Here is a 24611-nt window from a genome sequence, read left to right as displayed (position 1 = left end):
TCCCTTGCACAATCTGTGCATTAGGAGGGGCGCTGTGTTTGACAGACCGGCAGATACAAACCAGGTGAATAGAATTGAAGAATTGATTTAGTTATTTATTTAGCAAAAATCTTGTTGGTCTAAGAAAAGAGATCATGTCTGCTGGGAGAGGTGAATAGATAGGAACTTTCCTCTGGAGAGAAGAGCAAGAGAAACGATTCTCTCTTTTCCTCTCCCTTCCCTCTTGCTCTGTCCCATCCGTGTTCAAGGGGAGCTCTGCGGGCTGTGCAGGCTGCCATTTCTGAGCAGCAGGTTTCCAGGTCCCAGACGGGACCAAGAAGAAGATAGTGGCGCGGTTGTTTCCCTAACGTGAAGCCTGTGGAAGAAGAAGAAGAGGCGGGCGCGGCGTTTGACAAGGACAGCGCAGCCGGGCCCCCCTCAGGAGCAGGGCGGCAGAGGCGAGGGCGGCACTTGTTGACAGGCACCGACCAATCCTCCGGACACTGCCGGGCCCGGGAGCTGGAGCGGGAACTGAGGGACCCGCTTCTCCTCGCGGCCCCGCCCCGGCCCCGCCCGGCTCCGCTCGTCATAGGCGGCCGTGCGGCGCCGAGCCGCCCCCTGCGCGGGCCGAGCAGGGGGAGGACGTGAAATAGCGGCGGGCCGGCGGGCGGGCGGCAGCTGGGAGCTCCCGCGGGCTGGGCCAGGTGCGGGCGGATGCGCGGCGGGGCGGGGGCGCTGTGAGCGGTGCCGAGGCAGGGAGCGGCGCCCGGCCCATGGCCGCACGGGTGCTGGCCACAACCGCCCGCCCGGCGCCCATGCAGCCGCCGCAGCCCGACGAGCCCGTGTTCGCGCAGCTCAAGCCGCTGCTGGGCGCGCGCGGCGCCGCGCTCTTCGCCGCCGACGACCTCAAGCAGCAGCAGGCGGGGAGCGGCGGGGCGGAGGAGCTGGTGCAGGTAGGCGGCGGCGGGGCCTGCGGGCACCTACCTGCCCGCTGCGGGGCGGGGGGCCCCCGGGGTGGGCGCGGGGGATCGGCCCCTGGCAGCAGCGCCGAGAGAGCTCTAGCTGCTGCCCCTGCACTTGGCGAGGGAGGAGCCCGGCGCTGCCGCCCACGCACGGAGTCAGGTTGGAGCAGGGGCGGCCGGGCTACCCGCCACTTTCTGCGCGTCCCGAGAAAGACTGGGAAGGGCCCGCGCCGCGGCGGCGGCAACGCCGGGGTCTGGGGCTGGGCCGGCCAGTTGGGGTGAATAGGGGCTGCCGGGGCGGCTTGTGCTTGGGGGTGTGGGCACCCGTACACTGTGAGTGTGTCCGGTGCCACTCGCATGTGCGCACGCACACAAGATCACGTACGTTATATATATGAGTGTGTGCATATGTGTATATGCAAATACTTATATGTGCATTATACACACACACACGTTTGTGTATGTGTGTATGCAAATCATACATGCATATTATATACACATGCATGTTTGTGTGTATGTGTGAGTGTATGTATATGTGTAATATGCAAATACATATATATTATATACACAAACGTGTGTGTATACAGATGCATGTCCGCATGTGTACGTATATGTATATGTCTGCATATCCGTATGCAGGCAGATGTGGTTCTTTGGGTAGATGTGATAGCTTTTATTAGACCAGCCAAATCGTTGAGAAAATTGTTCTTTGCACATTAGTCATAAGCTTTTGGCTACAAACACCCTTCTTCAGGCAGAGGTAGAGGCTACATCCAGCACCCCTGAAACACTGAAGTTCTGTAGAAACATACGCGCACTTCTGTTCTGTTCATGCAATGCCATATACAATGGCATTCAAACGCATATGCCCGTGTGTGTGTTTGTGTATACACATGAACAATATTATATAATATTGTGCGAGTGCCACTCTGTGTGTGTGTGTGTGTGTGCATACACCATATATAGTATGTATGTGTATGTATCTATGTGTATATATAAAAATGAAATATTATATGTTTACTGTACATGTGTGTGTATATTATTATAATATCATGTGGGGGTGTATACACCTGTGCACATGCATAATATAATGTCGTGTGTATGTGACTGACACTGTATAGGGCACAGTGTGAACTGAGCAGGAAAGTCTTTGGTAAGCCATGCAGTAACTCACTTGCTCCCAAAACTCAGGGTTTTGGTTTTTTTTTTTTTTTTTTAAGCATAGTCCTTTGCTAGGAATAGATGGCCCTTCCCTTGGAACTCAACTGGTCTGATTCAGTCCCTATGGGAGATTAAAGTGGGGAGGATGGGAGGGGGAACGTTGTTTCCTGAGAATTTTATAATGATGAATATTGAGTGCAAGGATGTTTCAAGTCTCTGGCTCAGTGATATCTTCTCAAAGAATAAATATGCTTGTCTTCAAAGCAAGCTGCCCTTGGCTTGTAAACAAGAGCTGGAAAATGTAGCCTGGCATGTTAGGGCAGATATAGATCAAAGAAAAGAGGAGAGTATGCATGCACATGCACGTGTGCTTGTTTTTTGAGGAAAGCTCTCAAAATGCAGTTTTTAAGTAGACTTACGGTTTGTCAGCTGCATTCTGTTTTAGGGGTGCTGAAGGGTTTTGGAATGACTGGACTCTTTACAGTGCAAGGGGGAATGTAGCATTTGCCCACTGGAGAGTACATGATAAATGTTTTACTGATGACTGTACCAGTAATGTATCAGGCTTGAGCCACCCACGGATTCCCTAGCACTACTACACTAAGGGAATGATTTCCTAGTAAGTAATTAAAGAACTCTCTTAGGATTGGGACATGAATAGGAACATGTTTGTCACGTTATTAACCAATTATAGGTTTTGCTGATCTTTAAGAAGTCTTACTTCAATCCAAGAGACTCTTTTATTACAGATATGTAGTCACTTTCTGATGTCTTTTCCTTCTCTCTATTTTATAGTGCTTATTAATTTTGCACCTGCTGGGGGCTTCTGTCCCATAGAATTAGTATTTTAAAACTCCTAACTTCGTAGTGTTGGCCTTCATATTGTCAGAAGGTGTGACTTTTACAGTTAGTGTTTCAAAGAGAAGAATGAGTATCATGCATAATAGTGACAACAGAGTACAAGTCTTACAGAAATGAGATAGATGTAAAGGCTGTGCTTTTTGTGCACATTGTTCAGTTGCAAACAAAAGGAGGAAGTAGTTTAGGTGATTATGCTTTCAAAAATATTTTTTTCTCTTCCTGCATAAATAATTTGAGAGAGACTTTCTGATTTGTTTTTGTAGTTGCCAATTAATGCACCAAGAGATGAAACTTGTATATTGATACTCTTTTCCTACAATAGTTTACATTTTCACTTTTAAATTCTCCCATGACTGATGTGTCATCTGGTTTGTGGGTTGGTAACAAATCATGTGGATTAAATGTTTTGTTTTTTATTTAGACAAGATGTGAAATGGAGAAATATCTGGCACCGCAGCTTCCACCCATTCCTGTTATCCCTGAACATAAAAAATACAGAAGAGACAGTGCCTCAGTTGTTGACCAGTTCTTCACTGACAGTGAAGGGTTGCCTTACAGCATCAACATGAATGTCTTCCTTCCTGATGTTAGTCACCTCAGAACTGGCCTGTACAAATCCCAGAGACCATGCGTAACGCACATCAAGACAGAACCAGTTACCATCTTCAGTCACCAGAGTGAAACTACTGCCCCTACCCCTGCTCCCACTCAGACTCTCCCTGAGTTTACCAGCATTTTTAGTTCTCACCAGACTCCCGAGGTGAATAACATTTTCATCAAGCAAGAGCTTCCTACTCCAGATGTTCATCTCTCTGTCACACCCCAACAGGGCCAGTTATATCAGCTCTTGAGTTCACCGGATTTAGATATGCCCAATTCTACTACTCAGGGAGCAGTAATGGACTCTCTAAACAACGTTTCTATGTCATCAGCCATGGCAGGCCTTAACACTCTCTCCTCGGCTGTTCCACAGACTGCAATGAAACAATTCCAGGGTATCCCTCAATGCACCTATGCCATGCCAAATCAGTTCCTTCAACAACAGGCCACTTACTTCCCCCCTTCGCCTCCAAGTTCAGAGCCTGGAAGTCCAGATAGACAAGCAGAAATGATGCAGAATTTAACCCCTCCTCCATCCTATGCTGCGACTATAGCTTCTAAGATGGCAATTCACAATCCAAATTTACCAGCAGCCATGCCAATAAATGCACAGACCATCCAGACAGTCAGATACAATAGAAGGAGTAACCCGGACTTGGAGAAAAGACGTATCCACTACTGTGACTATCCTGGTAAGCAGTCTGTCCTAAAGGAAAATAAATTGCTCAAACTTAAAATGAAAAAGTATAAACAATTTTGCATTAAATCAAATCTACGTGTTCATAATCTGGATGGAAGTGGCTAAATCTGAGGGCTAGAAAAAGGACTAAATCCTCTTTTAATTCTTCCCTGAAGACCTTATTGTTCTGTATTCTTTTTTAGCATTTAAATAACTCTTGCATACTTTCCTATAAGATAATCTGCAGGTTACTAGCTATATATGCATTATTCCCTGTATCCCAGAACTTGGAGTGCTTAGAAAAAATATTGTGAAAGAGGCCAATTTGGGTACATTTTACTAAATCAAATTTACTAAAACAAAGCATGAGCTATACTTCTTTGACATGTTGAGGTTGATGCTATAAACTGGCATAGTCTTCTTGAACTTTGTGGACCTCAACAGAACAGCTTCGAGGTATGGAAGCTGAGAATATGGCCCTTGTCACCCAATACGAACAAAGAACTTCGAATTTGTAAACTTTTTCTCTAATTGAGTTACTACTGTGATGCATTTGTTTTTAAGGTACTTGTCCATGGCCCTCAAAAACAATCAATCAAAAAACCCCCACACAAAATAAAACTTCAGTTAAACACTTCCTGCCCAGATCCCATGCACTTGTTAAATTGAAATATGAATCAAGACAAACAGGTCAATCATTCCTTAAATAAAGTTACTCTCTCAAATATAAAATGTCCCTACTATACTTAACGAATGTAGAATTAGCCACTAGTACGCATTTCTCATCCATATGGTGTTATATAAAGTGTGGTAATTCATATATGGCGTGATGAAGGCTGAATGGGAAAAAATATCAGTGTAGGATTACAATGACTAACAAGTATTAAGAAATAAAGGAACTCTGTGTCTGAATTTTCTAGAAAGACAACATTTAAAACTTGAATCATTGAGTTATAGGTGTGGCTACTTTGGATAATACACACAGTAATATATTATATTATAGCAGCTGTCCTTTTGTACTACTATGAAGTAGTAGTCTTTGTATCTTTTCTTTTAATCTTATGTAATGACTGAAGAACTTCCTGTAGGAGGTCATAAAGCTTCAAACAATTGTGCTGCTGCAGTACAGTGTGTATAAATATTTTCTCAAAATAACAGCTTTGCATTGACTTAAACAAAAAACCCCCAAACAAAACCAAACCTCTAACACCTAACATTGTCTCTGCTGACATGCTTTCCCTACCTTTTTATTTTTTTATTTTTTAGGCTGCACAAAAGTTTATACAAAGTCTTCCCACTTAAAAGCTCACCTGAGAACTCATACTGGTATGTACTTTTTCTTGTTTGGTCATTGGGTTATGAATCTTCTAAAAGCAAACGTGTTTGATCTGCCATCTTTTCTTGTTAACCTGGTTGTATTTTTTGTTTGGTATCTTCTGGCTAAATAGGCCACAGACAAATTGACAGGTCAGTTGAGATAACCATCTGCTTTGGCCAATAAACACTAAAGTTCCCTATTTTAATGTACTTCACTAGTTATTTTTATTTCTTTATATAGTAAAAGATTTTAAGTACCAAAACAATTAATCACTTTTGAAACCTTCTACTTTTCCCTGAATTCTTGAAAGCAAAAGGTGTGTGGTATCCTTAGGGTTTACAACTCCTAATCTAGGCATAGCAAATACCTGAATATCTCAATTTTAACCCTGTGTGTGTGTGTGTGTGTGCGCGCGCGCGCATGCGCATGAGAGAGTTGGCTTGGGGACGTTTTTTCCTTTTAAGAATTTTCTTGAGCTTTCAGTTAAATTCTGGAGTTCTTATACTTTTGCTCTATCCCTAGCCTTTAACTTGCTTGTTTAGAAACCCAAGAGCTTGTACTCTTAAAAGAAAAATGTTTTAATTTCTTGATAAAGCTGATTTAAAAACAGTTTCAGTATGTAACATTCATGGGATTTGGCCACAGTACAATTATCTGCAGCTACATGTGTGCAGGCCATGTTAATGGACCTGCATGATTAAACTAAAGGATAGACTTCTGGTTTGCTGACTCCGGTATAAATTCAGAGTTCTCATTCTCTGTCAATATCTATGGGAATTACAAACTTGGATTTCAAGGAGACTGGCACCATTCTTTCCAAGACTGTAGCTCAGTTTGGGTTGTAGCTGCAATAAATTACTATTTAGTACACCAGCCTTTTAACTAGGGGGGGAAGGAACAAATCTTATGCTGGTGATTTTCTTAAAAATTGTAATTTTTTCCTTCAAAATGCTTAGGAAAAACAAAGCATTTGTAAATAAACCTAAACTAAAAAAGTTTCTCTATTATTTTTTTAAGATGAATGTAAACTCAAATATATGATGCTTGTTCATTGTATGTGCAGTCTTCAGATCCGAATAATTTAGGGTTACACTTAAAACAATACATCGACTAAAGTGGCCTGTCAGCATTAAAGTTGTACTGTGTGAATAATGTGGCTTCACCTTTTGTTTAAAACAAAAGTCAAAACAAAAAGCTATGATTTAACAAAATGTATTTTGCCATCTCTATGGGAACAAGGTCTTTTATTCAGCAGCTACTTTGAATGGATTGTTGGATTACTGTAAAGAAACTGAGTATCTCCAGGCTAAATGTTACTATGGAAATCCTGTTTTGATAAATGAAGCAGTTATCTCTATTACAGCCACAGCAAAAATTAAAAACAACTGTACAAAGGTTACTGCTCTGCACTAGTAATAGACTAAACAAGAATACTGCCACCAACATTTTGTGATGCATATAACAACTTACGACTAGCTAGTTTAACAATTGACTAACATAATCAGAAGGATATAAACCTGGCTAATGTCACAGAATAGATCATTATGTGTCTAATAAGTAATCTGCATGATAAGTCGGTGCAGTGGCCCCATGACATGTTAATTAACAGTTTAACCACAGAGTTAAAACATGTAACCTGCCACTGTAGGAACAGACATAAAAATGAAGCAGTACTTAACTGAATTTTTCGGTGTTATAAAAAAAAAAAAGTGAAAATCACTAAAGTCTTTGTATTTAGTTTTGGTGTTAATTGATAACATGTTTTCACATACACAGAAGTATTTTATTTAAGTTGTGATTTACTGATGTACAGCAGTAAATGCCAGTGAAATTTAATGTTGCCTTCCACTTTTTTACCTATGTGGATATTTGACCTCAGCAGTGCACCTAAGTGCACTAAGGTCACAGAAACCGATGTATTCACAGAAACAACATTCTTGTTTCTGATTTTAAAAAAATATAGTGAGCTTAAGCAAATCTAATACAAAGTGTCTTGTGGGGAGGTGAATGAGGGGATAAATTGCCTGAGAGGTTAAAATACAGAAGTGAGTCTATACAGACATACCTACCTATATTAGGGAAGCCTGGATCAATTTGACCCCTCTAAATAGACATTTAATACTCTAATATTTTACGTGCACACCTGTAGGTACAGTTAAAATGTGTTTTAACTCAAAAAAAAAATGTTTTCACTGCTATATAAATTGAAAGTTTTTAATTACTAAATTCAGCCTTGATGTTTTTGTTTGTTTGTTTTTAAATGATACTCCCTCGAAGGAATGCCCTGGCAAACAGTACTGAAGGGTGCAATCCTTGAAGGCAATGAGAGCTTGGCCATTGATTTTAAATACAAAAAAAGAGAGAGAGAGCCTTGGACCCATTGGGATAAATTTGTCTGTGTGCCTACATTTACCTGTCTCTCTTCTTTCCACCCTCGCTTTTTCAGCCCACCCCCTTATATGCACTGAATTCATGCAGTGCTGTTTAAGGTTTTATTCTTGAAAATACCCATTCTGTCATAAAGTTTTTTACTTTCAAAGTATAACTTCTGAAGCAAGTGGCATGTAATCCACTTTATTAAAGTGTGTGATATTCTTTCAAAGCCCTTGCGGGGCTTAGCAGACCTGCTTATCTGGCTAAACTTGTTCTTTAGTAATCACAGACCACTGAAACTGTTTTCTCCTTATTCTTGGTTTCTTAACAATACCTCTTTAAATTGGCTGCAATCTCTCTCATCCCAAACGGTCCCCGCCTTTCTCAGCAATCTGTCATCTTAAAATAAAAAGTGCCTGCAGCAAAGTTTGTCTGCCATTTAAAAGTCAAGACAGACCTTATGCTTTTCCTTTATATTGGAAAACCTTAGCCCTTTCATGGTATTTACCCTGAATGGCTTTCTGTGAGTTTAATAGATGTTCTTTGAGAACAAACTTAAGAGAAATGTTATTGCTGAAAGATGGAATGTGGGCCATAGTCTATTTCCTAATTCCGATATGAACAAATTGGCAAGGTTTATAAATTACATTTTAAATAAAGCCATAAGGAATGGATGAGAAGATAGGCTTTCCCTGTGGTTTTTTTTTTTTTTTTTTTGAAGCTGAAACTAAATCAAAGTCTCATGTAAGTAGGTCTGTCTTCTATGATTTTGATGAAGTTGTTCCAGGGCCCTCTGTTCTTTTTTGGAATCTAATTTTCACTTAAAGGATTAAACAAGTTTCTTTATTTGTTCTAGTTCCTGAAATAGGCATCCACCTCTCTCCCAGATTGATTTACTCTTTATCTATTTGTTAAATTATGAAGGGAATTTTAATTGGGAATAAGCTAGTGGTACAAAAGTCGAACACCAGCAAACCAAGGTGCCAAAGTGTCCAAGGTACAAGATGCATTTTTGCATCCCTTTCTGAACAATTTTGGATCTGATGACAAATTCTTTTAGGTAACATCTCACAACACTTCAAATATCTTAGTTTTACTTGGAATTGATGAGCAGTTGATTGTTAATGTTGAAGTGATTTATGTACTCCAGCATATATTTATTTTATCAGAACATCTTTCAAGATAGATGGGTTTAACTAACCTCCTATAGTAGGGAAATGCTTCTGAAACTTACTCACATGACAAGGTTTAGTTTCATAACTTGTATTGTGCAATCATGTATTTATACATGTATAATATAATGTGGTTTAACACTATTTACTTTTTAGGCACTAGATATGCCCAACTTTAAAAACTTGTCAATGAAATGCAGCTAATTGTGCATTATAGGTGCGCCCTATTCACTACTTTCTTTTTACAGTAGTGTTTAAACTTGCTTCAAGAGCTCCTCCAAAAACAACATACCCTCTTTTATTTTGTATCTGTGGGGAGAGCCAGGGGAAAGAAGAAGGCTTTTTAAATATTTTTAAGGCTTGTAGTGGTATACTTGCACCTTTTTTAAAAATTTTTGAGTATCCCACCTTTAACAGTGTCAAGCACAGTTGTATATATTTCAGATTTATATACTGTTTTGTTTATAGGAAAATCTATCGCTGTTTTGTACACGTCGAGGCGCGCGCACTGAGGACAATTTTCCAGCTGCATATTGGTTTTCTGTATACAGAGTCTTTGTACAGGCATGTTCTCTGGTCACATGGCGGGTTTGCCATTAATAGAGAGATGAAATAGTTTCTAACATTAACTGCAAAACTATCTATAGATCTAGCTTGTATTTGGTGATGGGAAGTGGAAACCTAGATACCTCAAGAGAAATGGCATTTCTTTAAATGAGAGAGACTCCCAACATACCCAGTTATTTTAGATGTTTATATATGCTTAGGACTGCCATTAACTCATTCCGTTCCTAAATGTTAAAAGCTGCACTCTTTTTAATTTAGGATTTTGGTCAGGAGATTTGGAATGTAACTGTCATGGCCTTTTGCCCTCAGAAACCCTGTTGGGTGACAGCTTTTGAGGAGCCTATATATAATTTTAGATCTTCAACTCATCAGCTATATTATACCTGATATTGCATATGTACATGTAATTGTTCTTTTGAACCCCAAGAGGCAGACAATTAGTATTCTTTTGTTCTGACACCCACCAATCCATTATTTAGTTGCTTAATACCAGAAGAGTAACAACCTTACATGAAAAATAAATCATGCTTTGCTAAATTTCCACCCCCCCACACATGCATGTGCTGTGTATGACTTTCCCATTTTCCTATTAATCTAATGTTTAATGACTTGCACTTTCCCCTTTCCTTTCAACTTTTTCCTGTTCCTTTTTTCCCTCCTCTCATTTCCCAGTTCTCCTTTATTTTATTTAATACTCCTTCATTCTCCTATGGAAAACATTAACCAGCTTTGTTTGCACCCTACTGTGGGCCTTTCTGGGGAAAGGCAAGAAAAACAGTAGGGCTAAGAAGTCTTAAGAGGAGCACAACTATGGACATCTTTGCCTCCTTGATGGAGGGGTCATTTCTTTCTCCCTTCTTCCTCCCCCTCCCAGCCTTTAAGCTTAGGTTAAAGTTTGTCACAGAAGAAATGCAAAAACACTTGTCTGGGAAGAATAAAGATAGTACAGAAGAAACGGGTAAAAGCAATTCCTGACATAGGGAAAAGGGGCTTCTGAGATTCTAATTCAGCACAAGTGGACCTAGTAATAGGGCACTCCGCAGAATTTGCTTAACATTTTTCTGGAAGTGGAGATCGCTAAAACTCCTGAAGGGGTACAAGGACCAGGTACTTGGCAGTCTCCCCAATCAGCTGACTTCATAGCTTTCATTACCAGAGTGTGAGCCACCTTATAAGAATGTTTCACCACTTTGCTGTGAGGTAGGGAAGTCTTGTTCCCCCCATCTGTAAACATAGAGATAACAAGCACAGGGAGACTGAACTGTCTAAGATCATACAGGGTGTTTGTGGCCAAGCCCACAGTGCTCCCTTGCCAATATACTGATTTAATCTGAAGCGTCTTGGAAAGCAGAATATCTGATATGCTACAGCCATAGAGCAGGCGAAGCTAATCTCACAGGCATTAAGGTTCTGTATATGCTTGCCTCTTGCAGTTATCAGCACTTCAGTCTTTCAAAGAAATTACTTTCCTTATTAAAATGTAATAAATACATAAAACCACGCGACAAATCTTTTATTGAAAACCTTTTGGTATTGCCTCTCATGAGAATGGCAGTAAAAGGTCTTAATCTTTATCGTGTATACTACAGGGGGAGATTTCTTGCTCTTTACCCGTTTGATCAGTAAAACCGATCATTTCTCTTGAGAGGAATTTCTACAGAGAGTATTGGTGATGGAGCAGAAGAACGGAGCAAACTTAAAATTAATGTTGGTGATGAAATGCTTGGCATATGTTGATGCAGAAATGTCACTGAGAGAGCAGTTAGCAACCTCTTCTTTAGTACTGCCTATCTTTTATTTATGAACCTTGCAGAAATCCATTAGTTGCTTGTGTGAGAAATGGAAAAGCATTACTCATGTTATTTCTCCCAAAATTGTGGTTTTTACTTTTTTGAAAAGCCTCATTAATGATTACAAGGCTTTGGGATTAGTTGATGTAGTTCTTTATCTCACAACATGACTTTTTTAATGAAGTGTATTTCACTGTATTGTGGATCTCTGGCAAAGTCTTGGCAACATAGGCCTCAGCGATTTACAATATTTGAGAGCTCCATCCTATCATTCTCTCATTACACAAGTACAGTTGTTCTTGAAGTCATTGAAAGAGGTGTCAGGCGAAGGGCAGTCTTGTCAGATTTAAAGTAAAAACATTTTTTTTAATTAAAGCTTAGTCACTTTAAGCATGAAAGCTTAAAACCCCCTCCCCTGTTTCTGTCAATTCCTCCCTGAGAGGATTAAACTTCAGTTCCAGAATATTTGATTCCTGATAAGGCAACTGTTGACCTAAGAGACTGGTTTTATATATAGTGCATTTCCAGACTAATATAGTTCAAGATCCATAGCCATTGCCAGTGATTAAATTTTCCACATTTGATGAGACATTCTTTATCATACTTAATTTTTGAGCTTGACTTGAAGAGATTCAGTTGTCCTAGTTCCCCAGAGTATATTCTGAAGACAGTGTTGTTGGTTGTTTACTAGATGACCTGCACTTCCCATTGGTAAAAGATTAGAAACATTTCAGTAATGTCCAAGTTTAGTTTGAGTATCTTGGTAGCAGCATTCCTATCCTGTCAGACTGCATTATTTATATTCGGTGATCGCGAACAAGTCTGATTAAAGGCATATTAAAACCTTTCATTCTGGCAAATGTACAGTGCTTTACTTCTCAGTTAAAGCAGGCTTTAACTTACTGCTTTTAATGTTTTGTTTTCTTGGGTTTTTTGTATAGTCAGTAGAGGGAGATTACAAGAGCCAGAGTATACATTCTGATTATGTTCCTTTTAAAGCTGTCTCTTACAAACCTGGCCCTTGCAGGGTAGGTGTGAGAGCTGCTGAGTAGTTTTGGCATCCATACCACGAATGAGGGAACTTCTTTCCTCATATGGGACATGTATGGATGTGTGCATATGCACACATCCATTCACCAATTGTCATGGATCCATTATAAATCTGCTTAAAAATGTAGTATTCCCAGGCCTCTTGTTTGCTTTTCTGCTTGAGGAAGGACCACCTCTGCTATAACAGAATGTTATGCCAAAAGACAATAAACTATTTCACAAACCAATCAAGAGTCCCCCAGTAATTCTCAAGCTGGGTGAGACAATACTTAACAAAATAAGAGCACTTTAGAGCACTGGGGAATTCTGCATGTTTGTTGGCAGATGAGGAGATAATGCCTTCTGCATGTCTGTAGCCACAAAGAGAATGAAAACTAGGATTTGGTGATCAACTCTTTTTTTTGAAATGCCTATCCACTCTCTTCAGTTACCTAATACAAATATGTTTGGTTTTTTTCCTGCACTTATGCACTTGAGGTAAAAGATTTGAAATATTGGTTAACTAAACAGTAGTGGCACCCCAAAATGTGGACTAACCCCTGGGAGGTGGCTTTAAAATCTTGTATTTTGTTCATACAGTGCTTAATGGTTAACATTAATTTAGGTAATATTATATATACGCACACTTAAGTTTCCTTTTCAATGTGCAAGACATGTTATGTATTCACTCTGCCTATGGGCAGGTGTAGTCCATGGACTACATTCTTTTTTCTTCACCCCAAAACAAGCTGGACTTAGTCTGACCTCCTTGCCTGCACTCTGCTCATCAAGCCATTTTCATCTTGGACTACACAGAAAATTCCAAACCACTGAGCTGAGACATGGGGCTGGGGCGGTGAAAAGGATTATTTTTGTTCCTGCTTTCCTCTCCTTCTCTCCAAAGCCTTTGAAAGGATGATTTTTTTTTAATTGCTCTGGCCAGAGCCCAGAATCAAGAATATTTAGTCCTGACTTGGTGACAGATTGAAGGTCTGATATCTGTCCAGGAATTTATTCTTTACACATTGGTGTGCTGCAGTACATACACAGACACTGACTACCATTAATTCTGTGAGAATGAAAGGGATCGGATCTTAATCTAGTATTGCAATCTATAGGAAAGCTATTTTGGGTTGAAACATTTTTAGGAAAATGTTTTAATTCCAAGGCCTGTAATGTGTCTGGTAATTAAGACTCTCTTTAGGAGTACAGTACTATAGTCGAGGTAGAACATGGTTGTTTTAATATTTCAGAAAACTTTTAGAAGTAGACATAATGCAAGTAACTGGTAATTGGGTAGGTTCCTGCTAGAACTCCTGTTTCTAACTCCGCATGTTTGCTAGGGTCAGTCAGACATTTCTGGACAGATCACTTTGATAGAAAATACTGATTCAGCCAAACAAAATATTTGTATGATTTGTTTTAATTTCTTCAAAGCTTTTGATGGAAACCAGACAGGTATACAGGTATGCTGGCCTGAGCTTTCCTGGCTACTACCTTCTGGGGCTCCCAGTCTTGCAGGGCCTTTAACTCCATCAGGAATTGGTTAGGAGGTTAACAAGCCAAAATATTTCAGCTCTTCAGAAACTATTTTTCTTTGTACTTAAGGAAGAAAAGAGAGGATTGTGTGTGTAATGGGAGCAGATTCCATTTTCTGGTCATTTCTAATGCATTGCCTCTTCTTCTAGTCCTATTCGTTTATGCCTAAAACTACTTTGGGGCAGGGACCTACAGTGAAATCCTGGTTTTGTTTGAACTTCCCCAAAGGTGTTTCATGGCACTGTAAAGCACCTACAGCGCTTGTTGATATTTGCCTGTGCTTCGCCCATTTGGGATGACCCACATAATTCACTTAACATAACTTTTAGAAAACAAAACATTATGGACAATTTCTCACTTCTTTTTTTTAAACACAGCAACAACATCAAGTTTTATTGCATAAAATTCCCTCTTATGAGGTACTAGTAAAGCAAGTTTTCCTTTTTCACTGCCCTCCTTCCCTCCCCCTAGGCTTATTTTGCATACATTTAAGCTAGAACCACATTTTTGAAACTTGGTTCCTAGATAGGAGGTCTTGTATTAGCGATGTGACACTCAAAGGTAGCTAGTCCCCCAACAGCTCCAGTGGAAATTAATGGGAGAGGTGGGAACTAAGGGACTTACCTAAATAATAGTGGTTCGATATTTTATTTTTTTTTTATTTCCAATTTAAGTGAATGAATGCAGACACCTAACTTTAGGGTAAGATTTATTTAAAACTAGCTTCCTATAGTATTAAACTTATGAAAAATAAAATAAAAAAGTACGTACCTAGTGTTCTTTAAATAGTCTTACAGTATTTTTTTTTTTTTTAAAGGATCTACTTTTCTAGTGTTCTTAGTGGGAAATTGATTACTTATGTGGAACCTATAGTGGTGTTTTGGTCATAACCTGCTATGCTTAAGTTTCTTTTATGAACATGCAATACTTTATTAATAGAGAAATGTCTCTTGTGGACCAGTGCCCCGCCAAGTGACTGTGGTAGCTACAGCAGTGGCTTACATGGAGAAGTAGTATTAGGAAAGTATTTGGTATATTTTTAGTTTATCTTAATATGATTTAGTAGTTTAAAAAGGGGAGTGCCATGTGACCAGACAGCTCTCTACAGTTACCAGCAAGGGCTTCGTAGCCCAAAATTTGGAAACCACTTGGGCAATAGCGTTAACAAAGTGGTAGTTCAGGCTAGCATGCTCATGCTCAATTCATGTCCATGACTTTCTTCTGTGGATATCAAAGCCTCCAGCATTTGCTTAACAGATGAACAAATTGAAAGAGAGATTCCCTCCCACCCACCTGCTTCCCTCCCCCAGTTGCATGTTCCTTATCTCTTCCTGGGTTCATTCTCCAAATGTGATTCCGATCTAAACTTAAGTGCTGAGCAGTTTTACACTGAAGTACAAGCTTGTTTCACATGCTGTACAAATATGTTTTTTAAGATGGAGAATGAATACATATTAACAGTTCAAGGACTTAAAATACATTTTGTGACATACAAGCCTAACAAAATATTTAAAATCAGTGATATTGGAAGGAGATTATGCAAAAATCCAATTAAATTTATGAAACCCCTATCCTGTTGAAGTATAATTTAAGGGAAAGCAGTTCTGTTTCCCAGAAGTGTTGTGTATAATATTTCTGGCTTGGGAAGAAAGGGCTGGAGTATGCTATTTGGCTAGAAATTGGTACCAGCTTCCTCCATGCTGTTTTACTTGAACAGTGTTGACATTTTAACAAATCCCGTGGAAGCTCCCCTGAAGTGGAGGAGTTAGGCTTTTTTTGCTTTTACAGTAAAATATCTGTTTGATACAGTGATCATGTTCCAGGAACTGAGCTATAGTGTTTTTGTATTTGATGACCAATGGCATTCTTGGTTTAACACCCTATAGAAGGTTTAAACTGCAGGAGGAAAACCAAATATTTCTGAAACTTTACAGCTACTGTGTTTCACACAATCATTAAGGTAAACAAATATTACATTACTATGTAGCCAGTGAAAACAGTGGATAAAGGGTTCAGTGTCCCTTGTTTTCTTTAATAAATCCGGCAACCCCAGAGTCCTCTGCCTGTTAAATTCAGCATAGCAAAGAAATAGAATGACTTTTTAAACATGTGTAACTTGAGGCACTTTTTTCTTGCCACAGGAACTTAAACCAAATTCTTGTTTCCACAAAATATGGCACAGACCCATGTGTATGGGTTGAGGGAGATAAAATAGTAACAGGGCCAGTTTTTCTTAAGCTGTCTTTTAAAGAGGAGTGAAAATAACCTTCACTTTCTCTTCCTTGCTCTTCTCAGTCCTTCCCCACCTAAAAAAAGAAAAACAGTGTAAAATGATTCACTTCTTAAATACAACTTCCTAATGAAAAGTAGCATTGCACACCTAGATACTCAGTATTTCACCATTAGGATTTATTCCAAATAAGCTGGGCCTCTATGTAGGAGCTAAAAATACGCTTTTCACTTCTCACTTCCTATGTTTTTAGCCACAACAGGGTTAAAAGCAGCACTGTGGCTTTTAGCATTATAGTTTTAAAAATTAACAGTTACAACAACATGAAGTGCTGGCTTATTCTTTGCCATGCATCCCCCAAATGCAATTCTACTCAGCTCAAGTCTGTAGATGCCAGGGTGGGTTGGTGACCGCATAGAATGGAGAAACGACTCTACAGGGAGCATAACAACAACACAGGCCATGCCACCATCATCATCACTTGTCATAATTATTATAAATCTTTCTAGTAATTTGTGACCTAAGAGAGCATAGCAAACTGCAGTGGCCATTGGGAATGCCTTAGGAATTGCATTGGAAATGTCTGCTGTAATTTCCAGATGTATCCTGGGCCTGGGTTGAGGTCTTGTCCCCAGTGAAGTCAGCGCGGAATTTTGCCAGGATTTCACATGCATGTGTAGCAATTTGCCCTTCCATAGAAATCACAAAATCACTGCTGTCCAGTGTATTGGTGAATTGTGCACCACAAATCTGCACGTTTCTACTTTCTCCTTCCATTTTCATGGTAGTTCCTTAACATTATGCTGGACAGAAAGTGGGCACATCTATTCCTCTAATGTATTCTCAAACCTCCATCAAACCCCAGATATTTCATACAGCTCAGCTTCTGCTTCTCTTCTACAAGAAATGCAGCTGTAGTGTAAAAAAATAGTAAGTTCGCTGTTTTTTGGTTTGATAAACAAAGTTCCTTTAGCTAGCCTCTTGTATCTGAGGTGAAAGCTTTCAGGTTTAGATGAACAACATATTAACATTTCCATGGAGAGGGGAGAGAAATGGGGGTCAAATTCTTCCGATTGGATTTTTTTTCCCCACACCATTTTTTCAGCATGCTAAAGAGCTGCTGCATCTACTGTGGGGAAAGAAATAAGACATTTCTTCTTGCCTCCTTCCCATTCCCCCACCTCCTCCCCCCAACTTTCTTTTGGCCAGAAGGTTATATAAACAGTTAGTTGTTACAGAACTTCTCTTCCTGCTGATAGAGTCCCTCTCAACTTACTTGGTTGCTCTGAAAACAAACTGAAAAAATGAATAAATCTATTCTGTGACCATCAAGTTTGGGAACTGGGGGTTTTATACACATGCTCTGGGAGTAGGGGGGGATGCTTTAATTAGAGCAGTTCTCAGAGCCACTCTAATTTAAGCACCCAGAGAGTCACGTGTATCAGTGTGCCCACACTGAAAAATGGCGGTGGGGGTACTTTTAACTAAAGCTCAGCACATGAGCTTTAGTTAAAGTGCCCCCGCTATGGTTTTTCAGTGTGGGCACACTGATGCACGTGATGCTGGAGTCTGTTGCTGGAGCGTGGTAATTACTGTGCTCCAGATTCAATTAATAGTCTGATCTGACATGCTGTAATTGCAACATGTGAGAGCAGCATCACTGCACGTCTGTAGGCATCCTGTGATCTCAAGCTTACTGCTAATCTCTGCAGATATTCCTAACTTCCCTTTCAGCTCATATCATTATTTCTTTTTCTTTTAACCAATCTTTCTTCCTCAAACAAATGCTACAAACCCCTCAAACAATAGACTCTACTTTGGCACATATCCGACTCCAGAGTCTAATGTTTCTTCTCTTGTCTGCTTGCTGTTTAGAGAGAGGATTGGGTGCCAAGCATGGGGGATGGCCTCTTAATTTTTTTTTTAAGGCTTTGAAAGAACATTACTATTGGTTATACTAGCAATGGCAGTCTGTGGCACAGGCAGTTTCTGTGTGTGGCACACTGAAGATCAGGGATAGGACAAAGTGCAGTACAGATAGGACAGAAAACAGAGCAGCAGATAAGTTAGGGAACTTAAGGCAGGAAGCAAAAACCAGAGCAGCAGATCAGGCAGGGCAAGGGGATTGGAGCAGCACTTGAGGAGGTGTAAGACTATCTTGTGGCATGTGTGCAATCAGATTGGTCCCTTAGTTGAAGCTGCTGTTTTAATTGAAAAAATGAACACTAAAAATAAAATATTTTGTTTTAAAAGTGTTGGAATGGGTGGAGTAGGTTAATACTCTGTTCTGACACTGAGTGCTTCTGTTGCAAGAATACCCCTTTTATGGAATTCTGTTTTTTGTCTTCTACCACAAAGTAGACCTCAAAGAGGCCTCTTCTGTACCCGTGTCATCTGCAATTTAGTGTTCTAACAATTGCATCAATAACCTTGGAACAAGTTATTGCAAGATCCAATTTAAATATAGGAAGCATGACAACTGTACTGCAAGACATCCTGTACTGAATAAAGCCCTCTTCTGTCATTATGACTCGAACGTGTTATTTCAATTGGCTTCTCTGGCATTAGAAGTGCTTTGCATATTGAGTTTGCACAAGAACCTTATTTTAACTTGTGGTCTGCCTTGTGTGGGGCACAGGGAAGATCAGAAATGCGGCATTACTCTGCCTTGGTCAAAGCTGTGTAGCACATACTGAGCCATAACAGACCTTTATAATAAATTGTGAATAGTTGAGCTTCTATTTTAAGTCAACAGAATGAATCCCACTCACTTCTAGCAGAGCTGATAGCCCTAGTGGCATGTCTGTATAGCACAAAGCTGGGCTGTATCAATAAATCTTGATTTATCTAGGGCACACCACCATTGCTGTTATCTTGGTGCAAGCTCAGTGCAGTTGTGAATGTGCTGCCAAGGAAAAACAATTCCCTCCGCACAAACAATAATTGGTTTCTCTACCTCTGTCTCTTTGTGGGAGGTGAATATCTATTAACAAATTAAATAGACCATGGAAAGCAATGTTGTTTTTTTAAGCTGGCAACAAGATGGATTTAGATTTTTTTAAAATCGTTTATATTGTTCAACGTAATATTTAATTTAGTGCTTTTTTGACTGCAGAACTATAAACTATGTAAGAACATGTTCTTTAAACCAACACTGCTTTCCCCAAACTAACGCTACAAAACTGTCCGACAACAGGCCCTTCCCTTTGAGAGATATCCCACTTAAGTCCTCAAGGCACTCTGCTATTTAGAGGCAGATTTGAGCAGATCTGCATGCTGAGAAGGAGAAGAATATGTTTCTTTTAGCTGAAAATCCCTATTATGTACTTCAGTTATCTCACCTGGACTGTGGATGGGGCCAGAGGACTCTGGTTACATAATAATGGCTTTCCTCCTTTTCTTTTTCTCCACCTCTGAAAGAGTCATTACAGCTACTTCAAAAACATCTTAGTTGCTTCAGGCTGTTATCAGAGTATGACTAGGAGAAGAGAGAGCCCAAGTGATCAAATTTAAGAAGAGAGGCTATTTGCAAAATTCTTCGGGTGCGATTGTCCAAAATCCTGGTCATTAAGCCTAGCCCTGTTCTGATTGGTATCAGTGCTGAGTGTTTTGATGCATTCTATTCCTCTCTCTACTGTGAGTCAAATTATTTTTAAAAGTACTGAGAATTTTAACCTAAAGGATCTTTCAATAAATTATAGAGTAGTTCAACTTTGTATACAAATATAGTAATGGTTCTACAAATAGCTACTCTTTGAAATCCATTTATATAGAAAATATAATGGTGTTTGTCATAAAGTGGCATTGCATGCATACTAGCAGAAGTGTAGGATTTTGTTTGTTTGTTTGTTAGTAACTGGTTCTCTGTTACTTGGAAGGAAATTACCTTAATTTTGTGATTTGGTATTTTCCCTGCTCTTTCAACAAACATAACTACAAATTATAGGTGTGCTTAAAATGCCCCATTTACATTCCTGAAATAGATTAATATAAATATTTTGGTGGTGTTGGTCAGTAGTTGAATATGGCTCCCTAAACCTGAGTACTTGCATCTATATTATACACTTCAAATGTGCTCAGGTTTTCAGATGTTCTATGCACCCTGTCAGGTGTAAGTGAATGGGAACAGCAGGTGGTTGGCACCTCTAAAATTCCTGCCATTTAACCACTTAATTCTAAACATTCAGTTTTGAAAATTAGTGTCTTAGTCTGTGAGGTGTTTTTCTTCTTTGCATAGCTACCCTAAACTAGAATACCACAAGATTTTTTTACAACTTACCATTTAAATATTATCCCAGTGGTATGTGTCACACCTGCATAATTGCTTTTAGCTTTACTTAAGCATCAGGAGCTGGGTCTAAACATGCACTTTACTCTGGAGCAGACTAACTAGTTAGGAAGTAAAGTGTCACTGTATACACATGTGATGGTATTAATAAGGCAACAGTAAATTAATAAACTCCGCCATAAGATAGTACCCTCATAGTACTGTCTTATGATGGGGTATCTTACTGTGATTAAAGGCACATGTAGACGCTGACTGTAGGCATAAAATGCACCCAATCAGCCCAGCCAGCAAGGGGCTAGACTCCTGCCTGCCGCCTAGCCACCATGCTCTGCACTTTCAGCACACTCGTGCCCCAGCCAGCCCCTCCATTGTCCCATCCTGCCACCTGGGAGCCCAGGGCTGAGCAGCCCTGACATAAGTTGCTCCACCCCTGTTCAAATTGCTGCTCTCCTGGACAAATGTGTAGGTGCTGCACCCGGGAGTAGTTTACTTCAGTTGACACTGCTCTGGAGTTTATTGCTTTGAATTTATTGCATGTGTAGATGCCCCGAGGAGCTCTTAAATGGATCTCCCCATTGTAGGTTGTAATAATAATCTTCTTCCCCATTCAAATTGGATCTTCAAAAACATCTAACACTAGTAAAAAGATGCAAATAAAAGTTACAAAACAAGACAGCTTGTTGTCCAATGCAGTTTAGCTGTCTTTCCACCTCCTCATCACAAGATGAAACATAAGGAGGTGCATTTCAGTTTCAAGTAGCTTTATTTCTGTGTGTATATTGTATTACTCTATAATAGATAAATAATCAGGTTGTGCTTGCAGGTCTCTGAAATGGTCTCTGTTTACTAAGGTGTCATCAGAGCTTGTAGCTAAAAAGATTAACTTGAGAGTATTAATGGTAGGGGCAAATCATCACAGAAACTTAACTCACTTTTCCCTCCCTGTTTTCTTCTTTTTTTTCTGTGGACAGGTGGTTAATGATCTATCTGTTCTAAATGTTTCAGGTGAGAAACCATACAAGTGCACATGGGAAGGCTGTGACTGGCGATTTGCTCGCTCTGATGAATTGACACGCCACTACAGGAAGCACACGGGGGCAAAACCATTCCAGTGTGCTGTGTGCAATCGGAGCTTCTCTCGCTCGGATCACCTGGCTCTGCACATGAAGAGACATCAGAACTAAAAGCTGGACTTGTCCTTGAGGCTGTTTGTAGCTATGCAATTTCCTATTGACTGTCAATATACAGCTAGAATTAGTTTAACTTTTTGACTATGGACGATCCATAAAAAAAACCCAAGGAAACTGGAAATGTATATTTTGTATATTTATGAGGAAACAGGGAAGACACTGTATCAAAATACCGGAGTGTTCACTCATTTTGTTTGCTCTCATAACGTATATGGCTTTAGTCAGCAGGTTTCATCTCATTACAAGTATTATGTCTTGACACATTGCATCATTTAACATTATTTTATCTTGCAGTGTTTTGACCAAAGCACTGTTGTTATTGTGGCAATGTTTAGTAAATGAATTAATGAGAGGTGGCTGATGAATGAACATAGAGGAAAAGCCATGAATTGCAATCTGTCAGGTTTTTACTAGATATATTTAGTACTCATTTTTTTTTAATGTTATGTCTTTCTGTGGAGATAAAATATATAGAGAAATTCATACACAGCCATAGAACAACATGTTTGTTCTCTGTTGCATGTTTGCTATGACAAAGATTTTGTAAATATGCAAATCAGCTTTTTAGGTTTGTTACAAAAATTTTCTAGGAATGGTCTGAAAAAAGTCATTTTACATTTGATAAGAACATGGCACACTTACAAATACATTTTATTTAAATACCTCTCAAAACATTTCCAACTTATCTTTTTAAAAGAAACAAGCTGCCCATTCAGACATTTTGTACTTGCTAACAAATGTTGTGCACTGAATATCTGAAACATGATGGTGTTTTCAAAGTGCTTAAAAGAGCAAAACACTAAATAAATACCAAAAGGTTAAATTAATGAGGACAGTTACAATATACAGAATGCTAAACCTCTTACTATAAGCTAAACTTAGTATCACTTTTTAAAAAGAAGGATTTAGGATGTAATTTTCATAGACAGACATGGTAAGCTGGTTCAGCTCCAATATGATCTAGTTTCACGTGGGTATTTCATGTACTTTACCAGGAGGTAAAGGATACAGTAATTTTATTTAAAATTACAGTGCCATTCAGTTAATCCGCTGTGCACACTGACAGAGACAAGGTAAAATTCCTTGTTGACATAAATAGATGCCACTTCATTGAAGCCAATGGCGTTCTGTCTTTTTATGTCAGCAGTGAGTTTGATCCATAGTTCTGCCTTGCAATAGTAAATGAAGGGCCAAAAATGTGGTTATACTGTGCAGTATTTGGCCAGACCAAAAAATACAACTCGTACACATCTGCAGTTCACAAGCTGTGATATCCAGCTGTCAACCAAAGGGTAGAATAAACAACCAAAATGCCAAAAAGGGGTCTCAAAAAAACACATAGCTTTGTTTAAACTGTTGTTTGTCGTTATTTATTTTGTGGTGTATGGTAGACTTTTTAAAGACAATTTTATATACAGTTGATAAGTTATAGTTCTGTTTGTCATAGCTAGAAATGTTGCTCTTAAATGTAAATAGCTGATAAATGATGTAAATAATTTTGTAAGGCTTCAAATGTTTATACATGGAGACACATGCATAAATTGGTTGCTGTTTTGCTTCTTTTTGCCTCCTTCCCCCCCCCCCACCTTATTTTTGTATTGTGGTATTTCCTATGCAAATAATGGAGCAAACAGCTGTATAGTTGTAGAATGTTTTGAGAGAGAATGAAATGGTTTATATATAAAAGAAAATTTTTTTGAAAAATAAAACAAAGTGCCTAAAGTGTGTGTGTGTGTTCTCTGTAGCTCCTTAGAATGAAATGCTTGTGGTTTTGCATTTTGATGTCCAATTCATAATATTTTTTGGGCCAATTCTGTGTGTTGTTCATGATGGGGACTGTCATTTTCTACTTGGAAAGTACCTAGCACTTTTTAGTTTCTACCACAATCAAAATTAGTGACCTTTTTATGGAGCCATTCTGCCATCCAAACACTGACTTTTAGATCTGTTTGTTATTCAGCTGACTTAATAAGTGGAATTAAAGGATTTGTTTGCCTGTGATAGTAAGGCCCTGGACTCAGTGACCTAGGTGGTCCCTTTTGGTCCTATATTCTTATATCAAATAATGTGGAAGCTATAAACTGTCCTTTAGGCTAAGTATATACTGTCAAAAAGCCTGAGGTTGAATTGATTCAATCTTTGTAGGTTAGTCTAAGCTGTGTAGATTGAACTGATAAGCAAGTGACCAGACATTCATTTTTGATTCCTGAAATACAGCTACATGTCTGTAGTGGCCCAGACCAGAAGCCAGGAGCCTTAGAGCACGGCTCCCTGCTTGGCTGGAGCGGGCAGCTTGGGCCAAGGCTAGCTTACCCACTCTGCGAGGTGGGAAGGATGCTACGGGGGAGATGCACAACATCCTGCGCTGCAGGGGGACAGTGAGTTAACTTGAATCTGGAAAGGATCTGGGAAAAAGGTTCCTTAAACCTAAATCAGTTGTGTGATGCTACATCCATCCATGTGCATCTTAAACCAGTTTTGGCCCTTTTAAAAGTGGTTTATGTACACTAAACTTCTGTTGTGTTATAGATTTGAACCAGTTTCTGACCACTTATGCCAATTTATATGCCATTTCTGTTCCTAGCCCTGCAGTGTTGCCTCCATTTCAGGATCCTTTCCACTGAAGGAGAGAGGCTAACATACAAAACAAAATATTCAACTTTCAGAACTGGCGGGAGAATAAGGACAATCTTTTTTAAGGATTTAAGATCTGTAGATCTGACCTGTAGAACTTGAATTTGCAAGTTCTTGCTTACAGAAGCAATAATTAGTTGTGCCTGTGGAATGTTAAGGTTGAATCCTGGATTGCTCATACCAGTTGAATCCTGGATTACATTAAGGTTGAATTGTGGGTTGCGCATACCAGAACTTGA

The 24611-nt window shown here is 39.4% G+C and overlaps 1 protein-coding gene across 1 annotated transcript; it reads left to right on the top strand.

Annotated features, from left to right (window-relative positions):
* The first annotated feature begins 601 nt into the window (after positions 1-601).
* On the top strand, positions 602-23453 carry KLF5 (KLF transcription factor 5). The gene is made up of 4 exons (XM_090024403.1): positions 602-932; positions 3385-4255; positions 5509-5568; positions 21554-23453. Exons 1-4 carry the CDS (start codon positions 753-755, stop codon positions 21730-21732), a joined length of 1290 nt encoding a protein of 429 aa, XP_089880529.1. The 5' UTR covers positions 602-752; the 3' UTR covers positions 21733-23453.
* Positions 23454-24611: the final 1158 nt, after the last annotated feature.

The sequence above is a fragment of the Crocodylus siamensis genome, chromosome 1, assembly GCF_052110815.1.
Source record: "Crocodylus siamensis isolate JL-2025a chromosome 1, ASM5211081v1, whole genome shotgun sequence".
Lineage (NCBI taxonomy): Eukaryota > Metazoa > Chordata > Crocodylia > Crocodylidae > Crocodylus > Crocodylus siamensis.
The sequence above is the reverse complement of the archived record's forward strand: the minus strand, read 5'-3'. Positions and strand labels throughout refer to the sequence as shown.